Raw genomic sequence first — 19,580 nt, 5'->3', positions numbered from 1 at the left:
GGTTTCAAATGCAAAATCAACATTATACTGCTAAGAACATGATGACGATAGTAGATAATTCACTTTACTTTAAATACTTCGAATACTCTTTCAATGCGCTCACACTTATGAGATTCATCTGCTCGGGGAAGGGGCCTGAAGCACTACAGATGCACTTACAGATTCAATTGCACATTTCCACCAGAGAGGTCTTCATATCCCCAAATCTTACATAGTGCAGCTTTGAAGATGCCAGGAATACTTTGCAAAAAATTAGCCTTTTGAAGCAAACAAGAGGCACTGATTGAAAACGGTTGCAGGGAGTATTCTGTAAACTGTCCTCCACCCCCTTCTAACCCACACTTTTACCTTCATCTCCACCTTTTAACCTACACTTTTACTGAACAGGGGTCACAACATTATCCTGCTTTCTGGAATCTCAGAACTGGAGTGCCAAGATAATGGATAAATTAAACAGCACATTAGAGAAACCTGCTGTGTAGTGAGCATTAGACCTTAAAACCTTGTAATACAGTGGTTAGTGTCCTTCATCTGGACCATTAATTTTAACGCTTTGTGAACAGTCTCGAGAATAAAAGTCTGGCGTAACATACATAAAAATCAACTTAATGTCTAGTGAGTCCTTCTCTTCTGCCAAGTAATTCCTTTCTTGGGGCTGCAGCTTACTGCTGACGAATAAAAGGTCGATTCCAGCCCACCTCCCCTTGTATCAGCCAGCCCCCAGGCCCTCTTCTGAGGCATCCGTCTGAAGCACAAATGCTGCTTTAAAATCTGGACTCGCCAGCTGATACAACTGGTTTTATACCTGCGTTGAATAAATTTAGAGTGTATTCAGCTTATATGGTAAACCAGTATAACATGTTACCTGTATCACAGCAACCTCAGACTGCCCCAGAGGCTCCCATTATCTCTGCAAAGCTAGCTTTATTTCATAATCATTTATGGCTGATGACGTTAAAATATCTTACAATTTGTTTTGCTGTTTCCTGAGACGTGGTTGCAAAAGGCAGCAGTACTGCTGTTCTCAATGAGACAGCGTCTGCAAACTTCAGTGTCATGCATACATGCCAAACCGGTAGGAAAGAATTAAGAGTAGCTGCTTTGTTTAAAGATGCATTTCAGTGCAAAGAGATTGCAATTGGTAACTTTATTTCTTTTGAATATCTCTGTTTCGTATTGATGGGTGCTCCCAGAATTTTATTTTTAATCCTTTACAGAGGATACTCCGTATATTTTATTGATGACTTTGCTGAACTTCTGTCAGTTCCACTGAATACAACTTTTTTATAGTAACCGCAAACTTTAACATCCACCTAGATAATAATATGGAAAATAATGCCATTGTTTTTACAATTTTGCCTTACTTTGTCTTACTTGACACTTTTGGTCTCTCGCAGTGTGTGTAAGAGCCTATGCACACTCAGGGCCACACTCTGGATCTTATTTCAAAAGGTCTGAACATTTTTGCTGTTATAGTTAATGATTTGTTCTGGTGTTATTAGATCTTAGTGCTGCATTTGACACTATAGATCAGTGGTCTCCATCCCTGGTCCTGAGATCTACGTTCCTACAGAACCTAGTTGCAGTTCTAGAGTTAACCAAGTGGTGGGGGAGCTCATTGGATATAAGAATTAAACTCTGCAGAAAGGTAGCTTTCCAGAAGCAGGGTTGGTGACGATAGCTGTAGACACAATGCTTCTGGACAGGTTGGAAAAAGTGCTGTTCTCATGTAGCACTATACACAACCACCTTGCCACAAATGCCTTACACCCCACCAGCTCCTAGTCCATTAAGCATGGAAAGGTCGCAAGTAACCACTGGATGCCGAAAAAACATCACTGGATATTCACAAAGTCCAAAGGGAGTCATAAATGGTGTCAGGTCTTTGCTCAGTGGCACTTGGCAGTAACACTTACTGACCTGAGCAGAGCCAAGATGGTCCAACAGTTCCTCAATATAAGCCATAGGGTAACCATCAAGAGTGGAAGATGCTATTAAGGTGATGAAAGTCAAATAAAAAACACCCAGCATTGTTGTGTCTTGACACCAACAGTACACACTCCCTGACAGTGTGATGACTCCTATATGAAGCTTTGCATTTAGCCCCTCTTTGAGCACTAGGATCATTGTCAGGGACTCAGTGCTGGTTACATGTTGGTTTGTTCATAGTGTGGTGCCATGTTGAGCAACTGCCATGTGCCCTGGCTAATCTGTGAAAAGTCATGGCACCAGCTGTGGAACATGCACAAGTTCAATCAGTCGTTGTGGGGCCAAACAAGTCTGGGCAGTAACTGCTTCCCTGCCTCTCTAGGAAAACATTCCTTACTTGGCTCCGCCCCACCACCACCACTTGAACCACTGGCATTCAATTCTGTCATTCTGCTTACAAACTATAGAGAACACCAACTGCTTATATGGTTTATGGACACAGAACAACTAATTAATCTCCAAAATACCCTTGTACTACTCCTGTTAAAATCAACTTGGTTTGTTAATATTTTGTTAAATTTATGTTTTCTTAATATTATTAATATTTCAAAAAAAAAAAAACATATATAGCTACCAGATAATCTCCTGCATTAGTATATATATTTACATCACCATTAACAAATCAAAGTTCAACTGCTGTATCTTCCTCCAGTGGAATCCACATGTCGGGTGTCGGCTAGAGTGGTGTAAGCACTGCAAATTCAACTTGGGGTTTTACTTTGCATCCTTTTTTTCTGGTTCTTTCAGTGTCCATGATGACTAACTTAATCAATCAGGCAATCACAGTCCAGTCTCTTACAATTTCTATGTAATACCATAAAAAAGTTATGCCACAAAATATAACTTGGAGACACTGTGATTGGCCTCATGGCATTTATTCTTAGCTACAACTAGATGATGATGATGTTTTCTAGCTAATGCTAAAGCTTTAGCCTGAGAGAAGAAACTGTTATATCTGCCTTTTCAATAGCACAGCAACTGGTGAATGTGTTGCTGTGTATCTGATCTTTGAGTAAGCGCCCTATGCCAGTTCTGGTGCAATTTAAGTTTTAACTTTTCTGCACTCAAGAGCTCAATGATTTCATACTTGATTAAACGGAGGTTTATTTTCAAATCAGAACATCAGGAAATGTAAGATAAGATGTGGCACAACCCTGACCACAACCCAAGGATTATGACTACAGCAAACATTCAAATGACTGGCTTTTCCACGTGTTCAAATGCCCGGTGGCACCACACAGAGTGACAGCAAAGTGCTGATTGGCTACTGTGAAGATGCCCAAGAGAATTTAAGCAGAAGGATCCATAAACACTTTGCACTTATTGCCTTGTTTCACATCCAGGTAAGCTTTGAAATAATGTGAATTTCTTGTTAAGGTATTAAAACATATTTTCAGTTTCTTTATTCAGGTACTGATGTTGTTCTTGAATGCTGCTTGGGGGGCAATGTGCAATAGGCATGTATCAGTGGACAGACAAATTTATTTATGTTTTTTGACTATGCAGGATGTTCAGACACTGCTGCTGTCTAGAATCATTTAAACTGGGTCATTGAAACTGATTTTAAGGGAAACAACATGCAAAAAGAACACTTTATGTGTATTAAGTCAAACATATCTAGCTTCTATCACTTGTATACTATTTTTTGTCAAAATCTAAAGTTACATTTTCTCCTGCAGACGTGGAAATGAGAGGGACACTGCTTTGCCTTGCAGCCCTGTTGCTCTGTGGTAAGCACCTTTTCCTTTTCCCACTACTGCATGTGTATTACAGACGTTTCTTGAATTTAGCCTGTATAACCCTTTCAAGTAAGTAAATTAGTGATTTATTACCATTACATAAGTGTGAGTTACAGTGAGTGATAGTGGCTCAGTGCATTAGGGGTTCATGTCTATTGATTTTGTACCACAAGCCTAACGATCCTATTTTATAATTTTAGAAAACTTTAGAAACTGATTGATTTAAATTCATTTATAAACTGTATGCTCCCACTTCAGTAAAGTCCATTGACCTTTACCTACCATAAAACAAACTGCAACGACTACTCCAGGTTAGATTAATCTTTTGCAAATTGCCATGTCTGTAAATATTATAATCAATGGAAAGTGTTTCTTAAGTATAGAGGTACTCAGAAGCATTTACTTGCATTCTATGTGGCTTAAATGTACCTCAGGTGTACAACTCCTAACATTTAATCATGTAAAATAACAGAAAAAAGGAATCTAAGAGACAACAACTGGTCATGCTCTCTCCGGGTGGGTTAAATTGTTCTTCCTCTCTCCCATCACTCAGCATGATGCTAGCCAGTGTGGGGGTCTCTTAGCTGATGTAACAGAATTGGCAGTTAGTGTTCTTCTCTAAGCGTGTTGCATTGACATTGCATTAATGAAAGCTCAAAAAGATACTTCACATGACTCAGAGGAAGCATGTACTAGCCTTTACCCTCCTAGTGGGAGAAAACTGGAGAGAAAATTGGGGAAAAATGTAAAAGTTGTGTGAGAGATGTTTCAAAGTTTAACCTCCACTAGTTTAAACTAGTATAGTTTAGTTCTTTAGGGAACTACAAAGTTTCTTCTATAGCAAATCTCAAAAAACCTTTTGTGGCACCTTTTTAAGAGTGTTAATTGTGTAAATCAATGGTGAAAATATGCTTAAAAATCTCTACTTAAGTATGAGGACTGTTGCTGTAGTTCAAATTTACTTGAGTACAAGTAATTTTTTTATTAAAGGAAATAACTCAAGTAAGACTAAATAAGTTGAAAAACTACTAAGTGAATTTGCTACATCATTAGAAATAATCTGGAAAAATAAAACTAAACACAATATTTCATGAGTAAAAAAGTCTCTGATGATGTATGATTTGTAAGGTGAGATCGAGTTTTTGGTTTCCAGTTAGAGTGTTTATGTTTTGAATGAGTGAAATAGTGGAGCTGCTTTGCTGTTTTTTTCTGTATTTCTTCTTTTCTTTTAAAGAAAAATGGCAGAAAATACTTGGTGGTATCTTAGGTCCAACATTTTAAATTTTAAATTTAATTGTAGTGATCGTGTTTTGACAGTGCTGCATCTCTCAATGCTTACAGAGTGGGTAGATAACATGATTTGTGCCTGAGGTTAGCTAAATTGATCTAGTGAATTATTTTGTCTTTTCTGAAGGTGTAGACAGTAAAGAGTTACGGAACTATAAAAGCCATACAATTTCCTGTTTAGCGACAAAATAAGAAATATTTTGTACAGTAAACACGGTGACTTCATTTTTTGAAAGCTGAAGTAGAGCGAAATCAGAGCGTCAGCCAAGGTAAACATTAGGCTTGAGTAATGCTGAGGGAAAGTGGAGTGGTGGAGACTGTGGGTTGCTCATGCATTGCAAAGTTGGGGAAGTCACGCAGCCACACAGCAGGTGTCTTGTGGAAGGTAGGGATAAGCTCAGATATATCTTATTTGCAATATAGCATATTTTTATGAGCAAACATGAAGCCTTTGGGGGATAGTTTTTAGTTTTAAAGCTGTAAGCTATGCCAGTCTTTGGCATGGAATGGAATGCTTAGGTGCAGGACACAGATAATGTTTATGAATCTGCTAGCTTTGGAAGCACATACTATTCCAACTTTTTGAGTAGTTGTGGCAGACACCGACAGCCAATGAGCTCATTTTTCAATAATACAGTCTGTAACAGAGCCAATTAAAATTTTCTCATTAAAAATTCTCTGATTAGCATTACTACAATTCGACTGGAATTTAGAAAACCAGCAAATATACATGGTGAGCCATCATGATAGCTCTCAGAAAAATTGTGAATTAGTCTAGATTTCCTGCATCACAGTCTTTTATGGCCCTTATTCAAAACTGCAACAAAACCGTTTTTTATACAGCTAAACCCTATGGGTGGACATCTACATAACTAAAGTAGGTAAATAAAAGGCATTTGCAATAAAGCCTGTGCATCAGCTTTCATGTTTAATAAATAGGCAGCATGTTTTTCTAAAACAATGTGAGAAGAAAATAGCACACAGTGCCTGTTTAGCTAAGATTAGATAGGAGCTAGCTGGTTGTAATGCTTCGTGGAGATTTTGACATGTTTCGGGAGGCATGTTTGGCAGCTGATAAGTATGCTGTTTTCTTCAGTTTTGAGTGGCTGGGAAATTCTCTGTGTTGATTGGCCTTTAAAACAGAATTTTCTAAGTTTTAACTTCTCTCTGTGCTGAAATGCACAATAATTAATTAACAGTTATTAAAATTTGTGATTATTAAATTATTAAAGTTGTGAAACAAAGGTACTTAAAGAAAAGTTCATTCAAGTACTATGATTAAAGTCTAACCAAAAATACCATGACAGGGAAAAATGTACTCAATTACAGTAATGAGAGTGCATTTTTACTTTTCACCTGTACATCACACAACACTGCCCAGACTGACATAAATTGACATGAACCACAAATCTGGAATGAGTATTACAGTCTAGAACCCATGTGTCAAACACAAGGCCCGCTGGCCAGATCAGGCCCACAGCACAATCCTATCCGGCCCACAAAAGTATTTTCATGTTTTATTAATATTAGCCTGTTTCATGATGCGCTGCACTACAGTCTCCAGTATGCATTGCAACGTAATGTGCACTCTGACTCTCATACCCCAAAAACAATTTATGGGAGAGCGGTTACACCTCGGGTCTACACAATTCTACACAATTCCACACCAGTCATATCACCAAACACACTAGCTGCGGGTTAACCAATTTAAGCCCTTGATGTTAGCTCAGCAGCTATTTTAAGTATTCATATAATATTTCAAGGTTCATTACAAGTGTCTGCTAAGGTTTTTGCGAATTTTGAATAAAAAATGGCCAGTTCGGGTTGTAACACAACATTAATTAAACATAAAATAAAAATTAAAAAACACTTTTTCTCTGGCTGACGGATTTGTTGAGATTTTTTAATATGGCCCCTTTAGTGTTTTTTATTATGTGTGAATAGGAATTTCTCTGATAAGTAATAATATAAATTATATATGAATAAATTCCAAAAATATCTTTTTAACACGTTAAACAAATTTGGTTACTTACTGTAAACTATTCCTTTTCAGGGCTGTCCTTCGCTGGGCCTGCCGGAAGACAGTTTGCTATATCCTTCATGCAGAATTACCTGGAAAAAAGACATGAGCCTAGGCGATTTGTGGTTGAGGTTTTTAATCCAGCTGCTAAATCGAGTGCCACCGTGAAAGTAACTGCCCTGGGAAAAGTTTACGAGAAAACTGTTCAGCCTGGGCAAGGAGAATCTTTCCAGCTGCCTGATGAGGTGGAGATGATTGGAAGTGCAAAAAACCAACAGACAGTACAGGTGGAGTCCGACCAAGACATTTTGGTGTCTTCTCTCAACTATAAGATCTTCTCAACAGGTCTTTCAGTGATCTACCCTGTCAACGAATGGGGCACTGAGTACTATGTTTTTACCCCAAAGAGTCCAAAGTCACGTAAAATAATCCCTAATGCCTACAAAGAGTTCTCCATCACTAACTACAAGGACAGCAATTCAGTTGAGATCGACTTGACCTCCGGAGTGAAATTCCAGGGACAAAATTACCCCAAAGGAAGCAAACTCATCATTGATTTACGGCCCTTTGAGAGTGTACAGATCCAAACTGAAGAAGATAATGAACAAAGACTATACAATCCCAGCATTGGAGACCTGACAGGCTCCAAAGTTACTGCTAAACACCCAGTGGCAGTCTTTACAGGCCACAGCTGCACCTGGTTGTTTGCTGGATGTGACCATGTTTACGAGCAACTAATTCCCGTCAGTAGCTGGGGGAAAGAATTCATTGTTGCACCCATCGCCTACCAAAAACCTGTGGGCAAATATGACAGCGTCTACGTTCAAGCCTCTCAGAACACTCTCGTCGAAGTTAACAGTCAGGATGGGACGACCTCACAAAAAGAATTGAAGACTGGAGAGACATACGAGATACATATAAAATGGCCAGATTATCTGCACATCACTGCGGATAAAGGGATTCAAGTGCTTTATGAGTTTAATGGAGGAATCACTGAAAAAGGAATTCTGAATGATCCGTTCTTGATGAACATCCTACCAATTGACCAATTCGACACCTCCTACACACTGGTCACACAAAGTGATTTTACAAACGAAGCAGTTGTAGTAACAAGCAGTAAAGACCTTGCTGGACTGAAACTAGGTAAATCTGTGACATCAACAGATCTTCAGTGGCGTAAAACTGCTGGAGGTGAATACGCATGGACCCAGATCACTTACGGTGACAGTTTAAGCTTCCAACAGTTAACACAAACAGACTCGTCATTTGCCTTCTACAGCTTTGGTGTGGCCCGAGTCAATGGTTATGGGACTTCAGCTTTTGGGCACGTAAGAGGTAAGACAAGATTTCAGTCAGTTTTGTTTTGCTCTGTTAATGCAGAGTTTTTCTAGACAATGTCACAAAGCAACTTTACCAAAGGCCTCTGAGATGTGTTGTCTAGATATGAATAAACAAGGCCTGCTGAGAAAATGGACGAATAACATTCTGTAATTATTAGAGGACAACGATGAATGTTCATCTCTTACTGGTGCTGCTTTTTTCAAATTCATTGATAAGTGCACAAAATTGTTCTTTTTATGGTAGCTTGAAATAAATGAGAAAGATTTTGGGTCTGAATTATTTAAAAAAACATCCCTTTTCCTGTTGATCATAGCTGACAGACTTTTTTAGACAGGGCGTTACATGATGCAGACCAGCCCACCCCAAACTTCTTAATTTCATACTCTTATTTTTTATTTGTATGCCACACTGAGATAAGGTGGCTGGATAGTGATAAAACAAAGCCCATAAGTACGTTTTTCATTCTTTCTTCTTGGTGCCACCTTGTTTTTTGCCATTCTTGCCACTACAGTCCATCTTTACTTGATTCGCATATGAAAACTGCTACATCTGCAGATAATGCAGAAAAGTAATGAAGTCTGTAGAGCTGCACTGCTTGTTGTGCCAGCCAGTACTAGATTTACACCACCACACTGACTTTAAGCTAATCTCTTAAGGCTGATGTTAGCTTATTATTTGAATTTCCGTTCACCTCAAAAAATAAATAATAATGACACTCAGTTGCAATCAGCAAACATGGGCTGTACCACCTGAGGTGAGGGCTGGTGATTAACCCCTAAACTACTACAGAGATACATTTGGATGTAACATTTACAGTTTATCTGAGCATTCTTCCTCTGGGAATTCTCCTGAATCTTGATTACCCACTCCAGCAGTGAGTGTTGCATTGGGGATAGGGATGTGTTAGAGTCTTCAAGAACGTGAAGAATGAGTTAAGGGATTACCTAACAGACTGCAGAAACAAATCATTTCTACTAATTTTAGTTACATAAAGAAAGTGATTCACAATTAGTATGGAAGAAACTAATATTATTAAAAATAACCATAACATTAGATATAAAAATAGAGATTTTAGCTGAATCTTTAAAACGACTTTTTTTTTTTTCTTGAATCCAGATCCAAGATGACACATGTCCAAGATATTTCATTTCAAAACAGAACATAGTCCAAAAGAGACATACATTTAGGTTGAATGAAATAAAAGATAATAACATGCAGTATTTTGCAGAGATAGTTTCACAGTGTTAATCTATGCCATGGTACTTAAGGTTACAGTCTGCTTTAGATACACAAAAACTGGCTTTCCAAAAGTCGACAGAGCTGTTCCCAAATTTCCGAAAACTTATATGGTTTCCTTTTAATTGCAAACTTTTTTTTTTCCATGGCCAAATAATGAGAGAGTATTCGACCAAGTACCAACTATTTGAGCTTCTAACTTTTTCCACTGACAGGAAATACTGTGTTTAGCATGAAGGAGACATATACTGACAGATTTTTCCTCTCCAGAAACTGTAACAACCACCACTACAACTACAACTACCACTACCACTACTACTACAACTACCACTCCCACTACTACTACAACTACCGCTACCCCTACAACTACCACTCCCACTACTCCTACCCCTACTACTACCACTACAACTACCACTACCACTCCCACTACTCCTACTCCTACCCCTACTACTACCACTACAACTACCACTACCACTCCCACTACTCCTACCCCTACTACTACCACTACAACTACCACTACCACTCCCACTACTCCTACTCCTACAACTACCACTACCACTACCACTACTACAGCTGTCTCTGGAGCAGTAGGCACCTGCTGGGTCATGGGCGACCCACACTACCGCACTTTTGACGGCACTTACTACAACTTCATGGGCAACTGCACCTACATTATGGCTAAGAACTGCCGACCCGACACTGACCACCCAGCTTTTGAAGTATGGACCAAGAACGAACGGACTGGGAGCACAAATTCCACCTCTGTGGAGATGGTTGTGATTACAGTCTATGGTATAACCGTCACCATTGTCCATCATCAAATTGGGCTCGTTATAGTAAGAGTTTATGCGTTTTTGCATTTAATGTCACAACGTTGTTTAATATGCCTCAAGTTATTAAAAATGTAAAATCAATCCACATCTGCTTGGAAACAACCAGTTAAATCGTCTCTTAAAATAAATTGTGTCTTATTTGTTTCAGATTAATGATTCACTTTGGAACCTTCCAATTTCCTTGGACAATAACAGAGTGAAGCTCTGGCAAAGTGGCCTCTCAGTTGTTATGGAGACAGACTTTGGTCTGTCAGTGCAGTATGATTGGGAGCAATATCTGGTGATAAAAGTACCAAGCAGCTTTATGGAAAGGATGTGTGGCATGTGTGGGAACTTCAATGGGAAGAAGAATGATGACCTCACTACTCCCACAGGCTCCCTGGCAGGCAGTATTCCAGCACTGGGAAAAAGCTGGAGGGTTCCAGGTTTAGCTGGGGATGCCTATTGCACTGATGATTGTACAGGGCAATGTGAGAGCTGTAAAGGAGAATCATGGTACGATCTTGTAAAAGCAAAGGTTTTCTGTGGCTTTATTGCGATTCTCTCTCATGGTCCACTCCGCGACTGCAATACACTTATTGATACCGATGTCTTGTATGAAAACTGCCTGCTGGACTACTGTATGGGAAAAGGATACAAGAATTTTCTCTGCAGCATGGCTCAGACTTATACAGACGCCTGTCAGCGTGCTGGCATAAAAGTGTACAACTGGAGAGAGCTCCTCCACTGTCGTAAGTTGTAACAACAATGCTATTATTTATCTTCTTAGTATATATTAGAAAATTATGCATTTAGGCATTATTTTTATTGGTGGTGTACAAAGTTAATGCATTAATGATGCATCAACACAATAAATGATCTAAAGACTCTTTGAGCCATCCTGCTCTCGTGCTGTTGCTATGATTCCACAACCATAGCCCTCTCATTCAGACTCAGTCCTTAAATAGCGAGTTCCACTGATGGTTCTCTTGACAAACCCAACATTATGTACAGCTACCACAGTGCTGTAAATTTGTTTATCGCCAAAGTACACAGCAAACAGTAGCACAAGCAAAAGTTCCCCTGGAAACAAGATGTATAATTGTGGAGGAACTATTGACTGTATATATTGTACATGGACATTATAATCTTTTTAACTAAAAATGAGATAGTAATAAGCTAAGTATCGCTGTTGTGATATTTTTGTGATAAGAAAACCTTGTATCTCCAAAATGGTAACTTTACAGCAGAAGGAAAAAACCTACTTTACTTTTTAAGTCAGGGGAACCAGATTTTTTTTCCAAGTCATTTTGGGCCGTTTCTTTAAGTCCATTCATTCTAAATTTATACGCAATGTAAAGGGCAACTGGCATTTTCAAATTATGTCAAAAACTGAAAAACAAGATATGAGGTTTTCTTCTGACAGCAGCGATATATAGGGTACTATTTTTTTTTACCAATCTTGTTTTTAAAAGCTCTTTTTGATTTCTTTTAAAGCGAAGTTGAAACATTTAGATTCATTATGAGTTTAATTTTTGAATAAAAAAAATTGCTGTCCCGAATTTTCATGTCACTACCGAAACACAAGTTTTAGTCCATAGGTGGAGCCTAATTTTAGCCACACCCCTGCATTTTAGACCAGGAGGTGAGACAGATTCCTTTTCCTCTCGGCCACATGGAGAAGTTAGATTCCTGTTGATTTGAAGTAAATTGTCATTACTGAACTTTATGTTTTAATGAAAAATGTGATGGTTTTATGTGTGTGCAATGACTCAAAGTTGTGTTTACTTGTACAGGCTAGAGTTTTTGTGCTATGCTCAAAATTAGCTAAATATTCGCTACTCAAACAGTCACTACCGGAAGATTTGGCAACATTTTTTTAGTGTTATGATTGTTTTGGTAGAGAGAATATTATTTTAATTAATGATGCTTCTTTTAATAAAATAAGTGTAATTAAGGCACTGGATCATTCAAAGCAAAATAATTCAAATTAAAATCCCGGTCAGTTAAAAGTCTGCAGTGTGTTTTGAGCTCTGACTTTGAACTATTTTGATAGAATCTATATATAGATATACACTATATATGCTGCCTCTATTGCTTTTACTGGACATCAGTGATGACAGCTGGAAACTGTGGTCAAACTATGGAAATCTCATGATTTTCATATTCAGTTTCATGTAAAGCTTTTTTTGAAGAAGAGCAAAAAAATAATAAACTCTTCTGAAGCTTTGTCCACTCATAAAGCTATAACAAAATGTCCTGGTTTAAATGGGTCAGATTTAAGCAAATACAGTAAATTGATTAATCACAATGAACTGCATAAAATAATCTGGTACATCATGAATAATTATTTTTACTTATATATATTAGACACAACTATTATGTGCATGGGATACAACGTATTAATTAGTGGCGTTATTCTTACATTGTTTTGTCTCCACACAGCAAACCCACAGTGTACTGCAAACAGCCACTTTGAATCCTGTGGAAGTCCTTGTCCTGCCACCTGTGAGAACCCTACAGCACCTGCAACATGCAAAGCTGACTACTGCGTACAAGCCTGTTCATGTAATGAGGGATATATCCGAAGTGGTAACACGTGTGTCCCTAAGTCTCAGTGTGGCTGTGTGTACAGCGCTGGTGGAGAGAAACGCTATCTAGAGGCAAACGAGACCTTTTGGGCAGATGATACATGCCAAAAGCTGTGCACTTGTAATCCACTCACCAAAAGCGTAGAATGTAAAGCAACCAGCTGTCCATCTGGGCAAGTGTGCCAAGTTGTCAAGAACATTAGAAACTGCTATCCAGTATCCAAGGCGACCTGCAGAATCCATGGCGACCCTCACTACAACACATTTGACAACACCACTTATGACTTCCAGGGTACCTGCACCTACACTGCTGCTCAAGGTTGCCATCTAGAGGGAACACAACTCACTCCGTTTAAAGTTATAGTGGAGAATCAGAAATGGGATGAGATCCAAATGAGTCCAAACGTATCTATGGCTAAGGTGGTCATTGTGGAGGTTTATGGTATGATTTTAGTGCTGCGAAGGAATCAGCTACATCAGATAATGGTTAGTACAACCTGCTAAAGGTTTGTACTGTTCTAACAAGGTGCACTATGTTAGATATTTCAATAGATATTGTATTTGAAGCAGTTTATAATATCACCCATCACTCTTTCAGATTAATGGTGTCTTGACCAACATTCCTGTGAGTCTGGATGATGGAAAAGTGACGGTCCAACAGGAGGGCTATCAAAATGTAATCACTACAGACTTTGGCCTGAGAGTCGCCTACGATATGGTTTATCATGTTAGCATCACAGTCCCCAGCAGCTACCACGGGAAGACCTGTGGACTGTGTGGAAACTACAATGGTGACAAAAATGATGATTTCTTGCTGCCTGATGGTAAAGAAACCAAAGACATTAAAACATTTGGAGCTGCGTGGAAGGTGGCTGTTCCCGGTGTTGTGTGTGATGATGGCTGTTCTGGAGACTTCTGTCCAAAATGTCCTGCAGACAAGAAAGCTGTCTTTGAAAAGGACTGCAGCATCATTACCAACCCTGAAGGTCCATTTGCTGCCTGTCACAGTGTAATAAACCCTGAGTCCTACTTCAGAGATTGTGTCTACGATGTCTGTATGGGCGATGGAGATCATCACATGCTCTGCCACAGCATTGCTGCTTACATGATTGACTGTCAGGACTTTGGAGTTACTGTTAAAAATTGGAGAACATCAACGTTTTGTCGTATGTATATGACATTTTGTAGAAACTGTTTAAATAGCATGTCTTGTTTTAATTCTTTAACATAAATTATTTATCTTTTTTTAGCGCTGAACTGCCCTGCCAACAGTCACTATGAAATCTGTGCTCAGTCATGTGACTCACCCTGTCCTGGCCTCACTGAAATCATCAACTGTGATGTTCAGATCTGTGCTGAAGGCTGTATGTGCGACTCTGGATTCTTCATGAATGGTACAGGCTGTGTTAAAGCAGATCAGTGTAGCTGTTATGAGAACGGACACGCCTATAAGGTAGGTTACAGAAAATCATAGCTATATCACACACAAAATCTACTGTGGTATGGCCCAAGGCTATTTTAAAAAATTTGTGTTTGCTATTAAAATTAGTCATTGATGATCTGTAGTGGTTTGTGAGATGATTTAACTGAGACATGTTTGAAGGAAGAAATAGGCAATACACAGTGAATACTTTAAGTAACTAAGGTTTGGGAGAAAGACCATGTCTGAAACTCCTCGCTCCTGGCTTGTGCATGCTACCAACCTCCCTTTCCGTTTTCTTTGACAAAGTATTTGCACCCCACCTCGTCCCAGCCTAATCCCAGTTTCACCAAGAAAAGTGCCATAAAGGCCTCTATGAGTGATGCCATAAACTAGGGGTGCACAACTCTGGTCCTGGGGGTTTCTGAGTAGAGCAACATCCAAACTTTTGAACTTTTTAAAGATTTAAAGAATCTATACTAATTTAAGGGTCCTTCCTAGAACCTTTACTTTATGTAGGTTCTTCAAACTTCAAAAAGGTTCTTCACACTCACACATCTCACTTACGAAAATGATTAATTACATTTATTAAAAGTTTTTTTAAGGAAACCAAAAGGTGGTTCTTCTGGGGCAGTCCTCCTGAAGATCTAGTTTCCAGGCTTAGTTCCAATCTGCATCTAACATGCTGCATGGCCTCTTACCTTAATTCTAAGGCTATGTTCAGATTTATTTCTCAAAAGAGATTTATTCAGATGACTGTCCGTTATTTCTAAGTGATCAGATCAGATTTGTATGTCCAGACATTACAACCTCTCTGCATGGGTTGCTGTGGTAACAACGTAGGTGTCAGCAACTACGTAGATATGCTGGTGATGCATATTTGAACTGCGAATGCAGAAGAGATGGAAGTGTATCGTCTCCAAACTCTTCATAATTCTCTGTGATGAACATGAATCTTTGGTGCTCTTTATGAATCCCAGCTCTTCCATCACTCTGGATTTGACATCATTGTTGTTTTCCACGTTGCAAGTGATGCAAAAGATGCTTTGAAATCCAATTTGAGTGTCCAGAGTGTCCAGATCATACAGACTGAGATACATTTGTAAAAATTGGAATGAAGGTAACACTTTATTTGGAGTGGTCCTTTGTAGATGATTAATAAACTCTTAACAGATTATAGTAGTAGTAGCAGTAACACATCAACAACATATCAGAGGCGTAGCAGTAGTAAGCATTTGAATACATTGAGGTAAATATCTTGAAGATGTACTGTTGATATTTTACTTACATTAAGTAGAGGTATTGTTAATATGTTACATGAAGTAGACTTTATATGGTACTTGCATTAAGCAAAACCTAACCCTAACCCTGGCCCTATTCCTAACCCTAACCTTAACTTCAATCCAAAACCTAATCTTAACCAACACCCTGGCCCTAATCTTAATCCTAAAGTCACCAGAATCACATTTCAAACCACATCCAAATGTGGTTTGTTTCCGATTTGCTAAAATTGGGTCTCTTGTGTTTTTTTGTGCTGTCCATACTATCAGAAATCAATCTGGATACAATCTGAATATGCCAAAAATTAGATTTGGGTTGGCAGTCTGAACATAGCCTAATGCATCTGATCCAGTCAATCAGGGACCTCTGAAGAAGTTTATTAGTCGGAGCAGGTGTGGCAGATAGTGGTTGGATCTAGACTCTGCAAGAAGGTAGCTCTCCAAGACCAGGGTTAGTGACCACTATTCTACAGCATTGTGCAAAAAACCCTTTTTGGTACCTTTATTTTTAGAACTATAAGCTCTTAAGTGCTGGGAAAACAAATGGCATCTGGGTTCTTTATCTATCCCTTCTACAGTTTTGCATTCACTCCTCAAACTATAGTTGATCAAGTGAAGGCATGGTCTACCTTAAAAGTTGTGATTGTCCACCTGTTTGCTTTTGCAGATTGGTGAATCCGTCACCACAGATGATTGTCAAGTACGGTTGACTTGTCTTTCTTCTGGAGAAGTTAAGCATGAGAACATGAGCTGTAAGAGTGATGAATCTTGCACGGTTAGGAATGGTGTTCAAGGATGTTACCCAAAGCAATGTGTGTTGGAGGCTGGAGGCTCCTTCACCTTCTTCAATGGGGAAACCTGGACTTTCACATCTTTGGGAGCCTTTGAATTGGTGAAAGTATGTGAAGAAGCTCTTGTGCTTGAGTGGTTCCGTGTGGTGGTGCAGGTGCAAGCCTGTGGGCAAACAGGTCTGATTGAAATTGTTGCTTTGCACGTGTTCTTTGAAGATGTGCTTGTGACCGTCACTGCAGAGCAGGAGATTTGGGTAAGTACAAAGACGATTTGCTTTGATTAGTGTGGAATGTTAACGCTCTATTGCACAATGTTGCCTCAGGGCAACAAACTAATGTTCCTCACTTTAAAATAACATTAAACATATTTAAAGACAATGAAAGGGTTAAAAATAAAGGGAAGAGTTTGAGTAAGTCAATTAAAAGCATATACTTGGTCATACTATCTCTTATTGGGCACCTTTAAACCCTTTTTAACATTCTGTATCAATATTTTTTGTTATAAGAATTTGCAGCAATATGTTTGTTGCCTAGAAGCAACATTGTGCGACAGTCTCAAGCCAGGTCTCACCACTTCAGGGAACATGGCTCTGTATCATTTCTTCCCATTGTCGCACCATATTGCCTCAAGGCAACATACTCCGAAAGGACCCCTGCACACATTTTTAAAAATGTTTTTTAATTTAATAATCAGATTCATTTTATGCAAGAAAATCATATACTTTTTTAAAAAATGCTCTCATAATGTGTGCAGTAGAGGGTTAAATTTTTAAATGGTAAGTGGATGAGAGAATGGATGTAATTCAAATAGAAAATAATCTTTGGGTGTTCAGCAATAATGTTCATAACAACATCTAACACATTTCTCAAAAATGCCTATATAACACGGTTATAACACTGTTTTGATTTTGCAGCTTAATGGTAAGAAGGTTGGCATCGTGGAAGTAAATGGGATTTCAGTGACGGCTCAAGAGGGAATTGTTATCATTAACAAGGGATCTGAACTCCAAGTGTCCTACAGTTTGTCAGAGGAGATAATAGTGACTGTGAGTGAAGCAATGGCTGGGAAACTTTGTGGTGCCTGTGGAAGTCTCACTGGAAAAGAGCCATTCTCTATTAACAGTGAAAACATAAACACTTACATGAATGGATATAGAGCGCCAGACTTTCCCCAGTGGTGAGTGTTTTTAACATTACTGAGAAATAGAAAATAGCTATACATGTGCGTTACAGTTATGTGTGCAATATAACTGGCATAATTTACATTTTTCTTATTTTTCTGAAGATCTCCACTGAAAGGTGCTACACTTGTATTCATATCAGGACAGAATATTGATTTTATAAACTGTTTTATTTTTTAATTAAGATTTTTTTTTTCTTACATTACAGTTCCTTGTGAACGGCTGCTGTAGAAACAGTGGTTCTCACTGCACGTCTGCAGTGCATCAGCCCTGAGTCCTTCTTGATATCACTGATTTGCAGTACTGCTAAGAATAATATCATCACTGACTGAACAAAAACTTGTATCTCCAAAAATTTTACAAGAGAAGGAAAAAACTTCAACTTTCATGGGAAATGAACGGACAAACGATTTATTCCAAGAAATGTTGGACCATTTATTTTGGTTTATTCATCATGAAATGAACACACAATACAAAAGGCATTCATTTTCAAATTAAGCCAAAAATGAAAAACAAAAATGAAGGTTTTGTCCCAACAGTGACAATATGCAGTACTAGCACTTAAGCTATGACTGTGTATATTGCAGTGCATGATGGATAATAAAATATCGTAATACTGAAAATTTCTGTGTATGTGTTTAATACTGGATTTTATGCACTCATCATTCATTTAAGCTTTATAAAAGAATGATACTTACTGTTAGTGGTAATAATGAGCCTCATTCATCAATATCTTCATAAGTTTTTTTCTTAAATTTGTTCTTGAGAAAGGTCCTAAGAAGAAGTCTATGTCAGATTCCTGATGTGTTCTTAAACCACAGAATTGTTCACCTTTGTGCTCTTGAGTGTGTAGGTTCTGTTTTGTTCTAAGAACAAATCCCAAATAAGAAAACACTGGTGAATGACAGAATCTTTGTGAAAACTGCATAAGACGGTTTTAAGAAGAAACTTCTACTTAGGAACAGTTGGGGAATGAGGACCAATGTTGTGGATTATTTGATTTATACCATCATTTTTAATGTTTAGTATAACTAGACTGACTGACTTTTTTAAAGTAGTCAGGGAAAATGTCCTTTAAATATTAGCAAAGCATGCAGTCAAACTCTTGTTGCCCAAAAGCATTTTAAATGAAAAGCATACCTGCAAAAATCTATAAATATCCTTGCTTGAAACCAGTTTTTACATGATTATTTATGTATTAAAATGAATACACTTGACTATATTTGTACATTTTTTATTAGGCTTAAATCTTTAGCATAAACAGTGGCCAAACCAAGTGACAATCAGAAGACAAACTGATAACAAATATATCCACAATCCAAAAAACAGGTTGGAGAATGAGAATGCAAACGCTAAGAAAAGAAGAAGTTTTACAAGACTCCTTAAAGGCAAAACACAAGCCTCAAATGATCACGCCAAGGTTAACAGCAGTAGAAAAATCTCCCTAAGAGGAAAAACCTTAAGAGGAACCAAGACTCCAAAGGGGAACTCATCCTCTTCTTGTCGACGCCGGATAGTAAAACAATAATACAACAAGAGCAGTACGAATTAAGAATGAAGATTTGGGTAATGAGTACAATAGTAATGAAATTATTAATTAAAAGTAAAACATTAATACAGAAAAAAGAAAAAGAAATGACTGTCATTGGACAGAAGTATTTAAATTAACCAATGTAAACCAGAGTTAGAATGAGATCTAAATCCACAGGTGCCTAATGACGCTAAGTAATATGGCGTGAGGCAGGTATAGCATTGATTAGGTCTACGTAAGTATATACAGAGGTTAAAGCTTTATACTACTTTAAGGGTTCTTCCTACAGCCTTTACTTTATGTGGAGGTTCTTTAAACTCTAAAAATGGTTCTTCACACTCACATATCCCATTTACCAAAAC

The 19,580-nt window shown here is 38.2% G+C and overlaps 1 protein-coding gene across 1 annotated transcript; it reads left to right on the top strand.

Moving 5' to 3' along the window:
* The first annotated feature begins 3,272 nt into the window (after nucleotides 1–3,272).
* LOC118804954 (IgGFc-binding protein-like) lies at nucleotides 3,273–18,830 on the top strand. Its single transcript, XM_036565547.1, has 11 exons — nucleotides 3,273–3,332; nucleotides 3,669–3,719; nucleotides 7,069–8,370; nucleotides 9,883–10,448; nucleotides 10,594–11,176; nucleotides 12,870–13,501; nucleotides 13,614–14,181; nucleotides 14,266–14,468; nucleotides 16,383–16,760; nucleotides 17,421–17,683; nucleotides 17,896–18,830. The coding sequence occupies exons 2-11, from the start codon at nucleotides 3,677–3,679 to the stop codon at nucleotides 17,903–17,905; spliced, it is 4,548 nt and encodes a 1,515-aa protein (XP_036421440.1). The 5' UTR covers nucleotides 3,273–3,332; nucleotides 3,669–3,676; the 3' UTR covers nucleotides 17,906–18,830.
* The last annotated feature ends 750 nt before the right edge of the window (nucleotides 18,831–19,580 follow it).

Source organism: Colossoma macropomum, unplaced genomic scaffold, assembly GCF_904425465.1.
Source record: "Colossoma macropomum unplaced genomic scaffold, Colossoma_macropomum, whole genome shotgun sequence".
Classification (NCBI taxonomy): domain Eukaryota; kingdom Metazoa; phylum Chordata; class Actinopteri; order Characiformes; family Serrasalmidae; genus Colossoma; species Colossoma macropomum.
The sequence above is the reverse complement of the archived record's forward strand: the minus strand, read 5'-3'. Positions and strand labels throughout refer to the sequence as shown.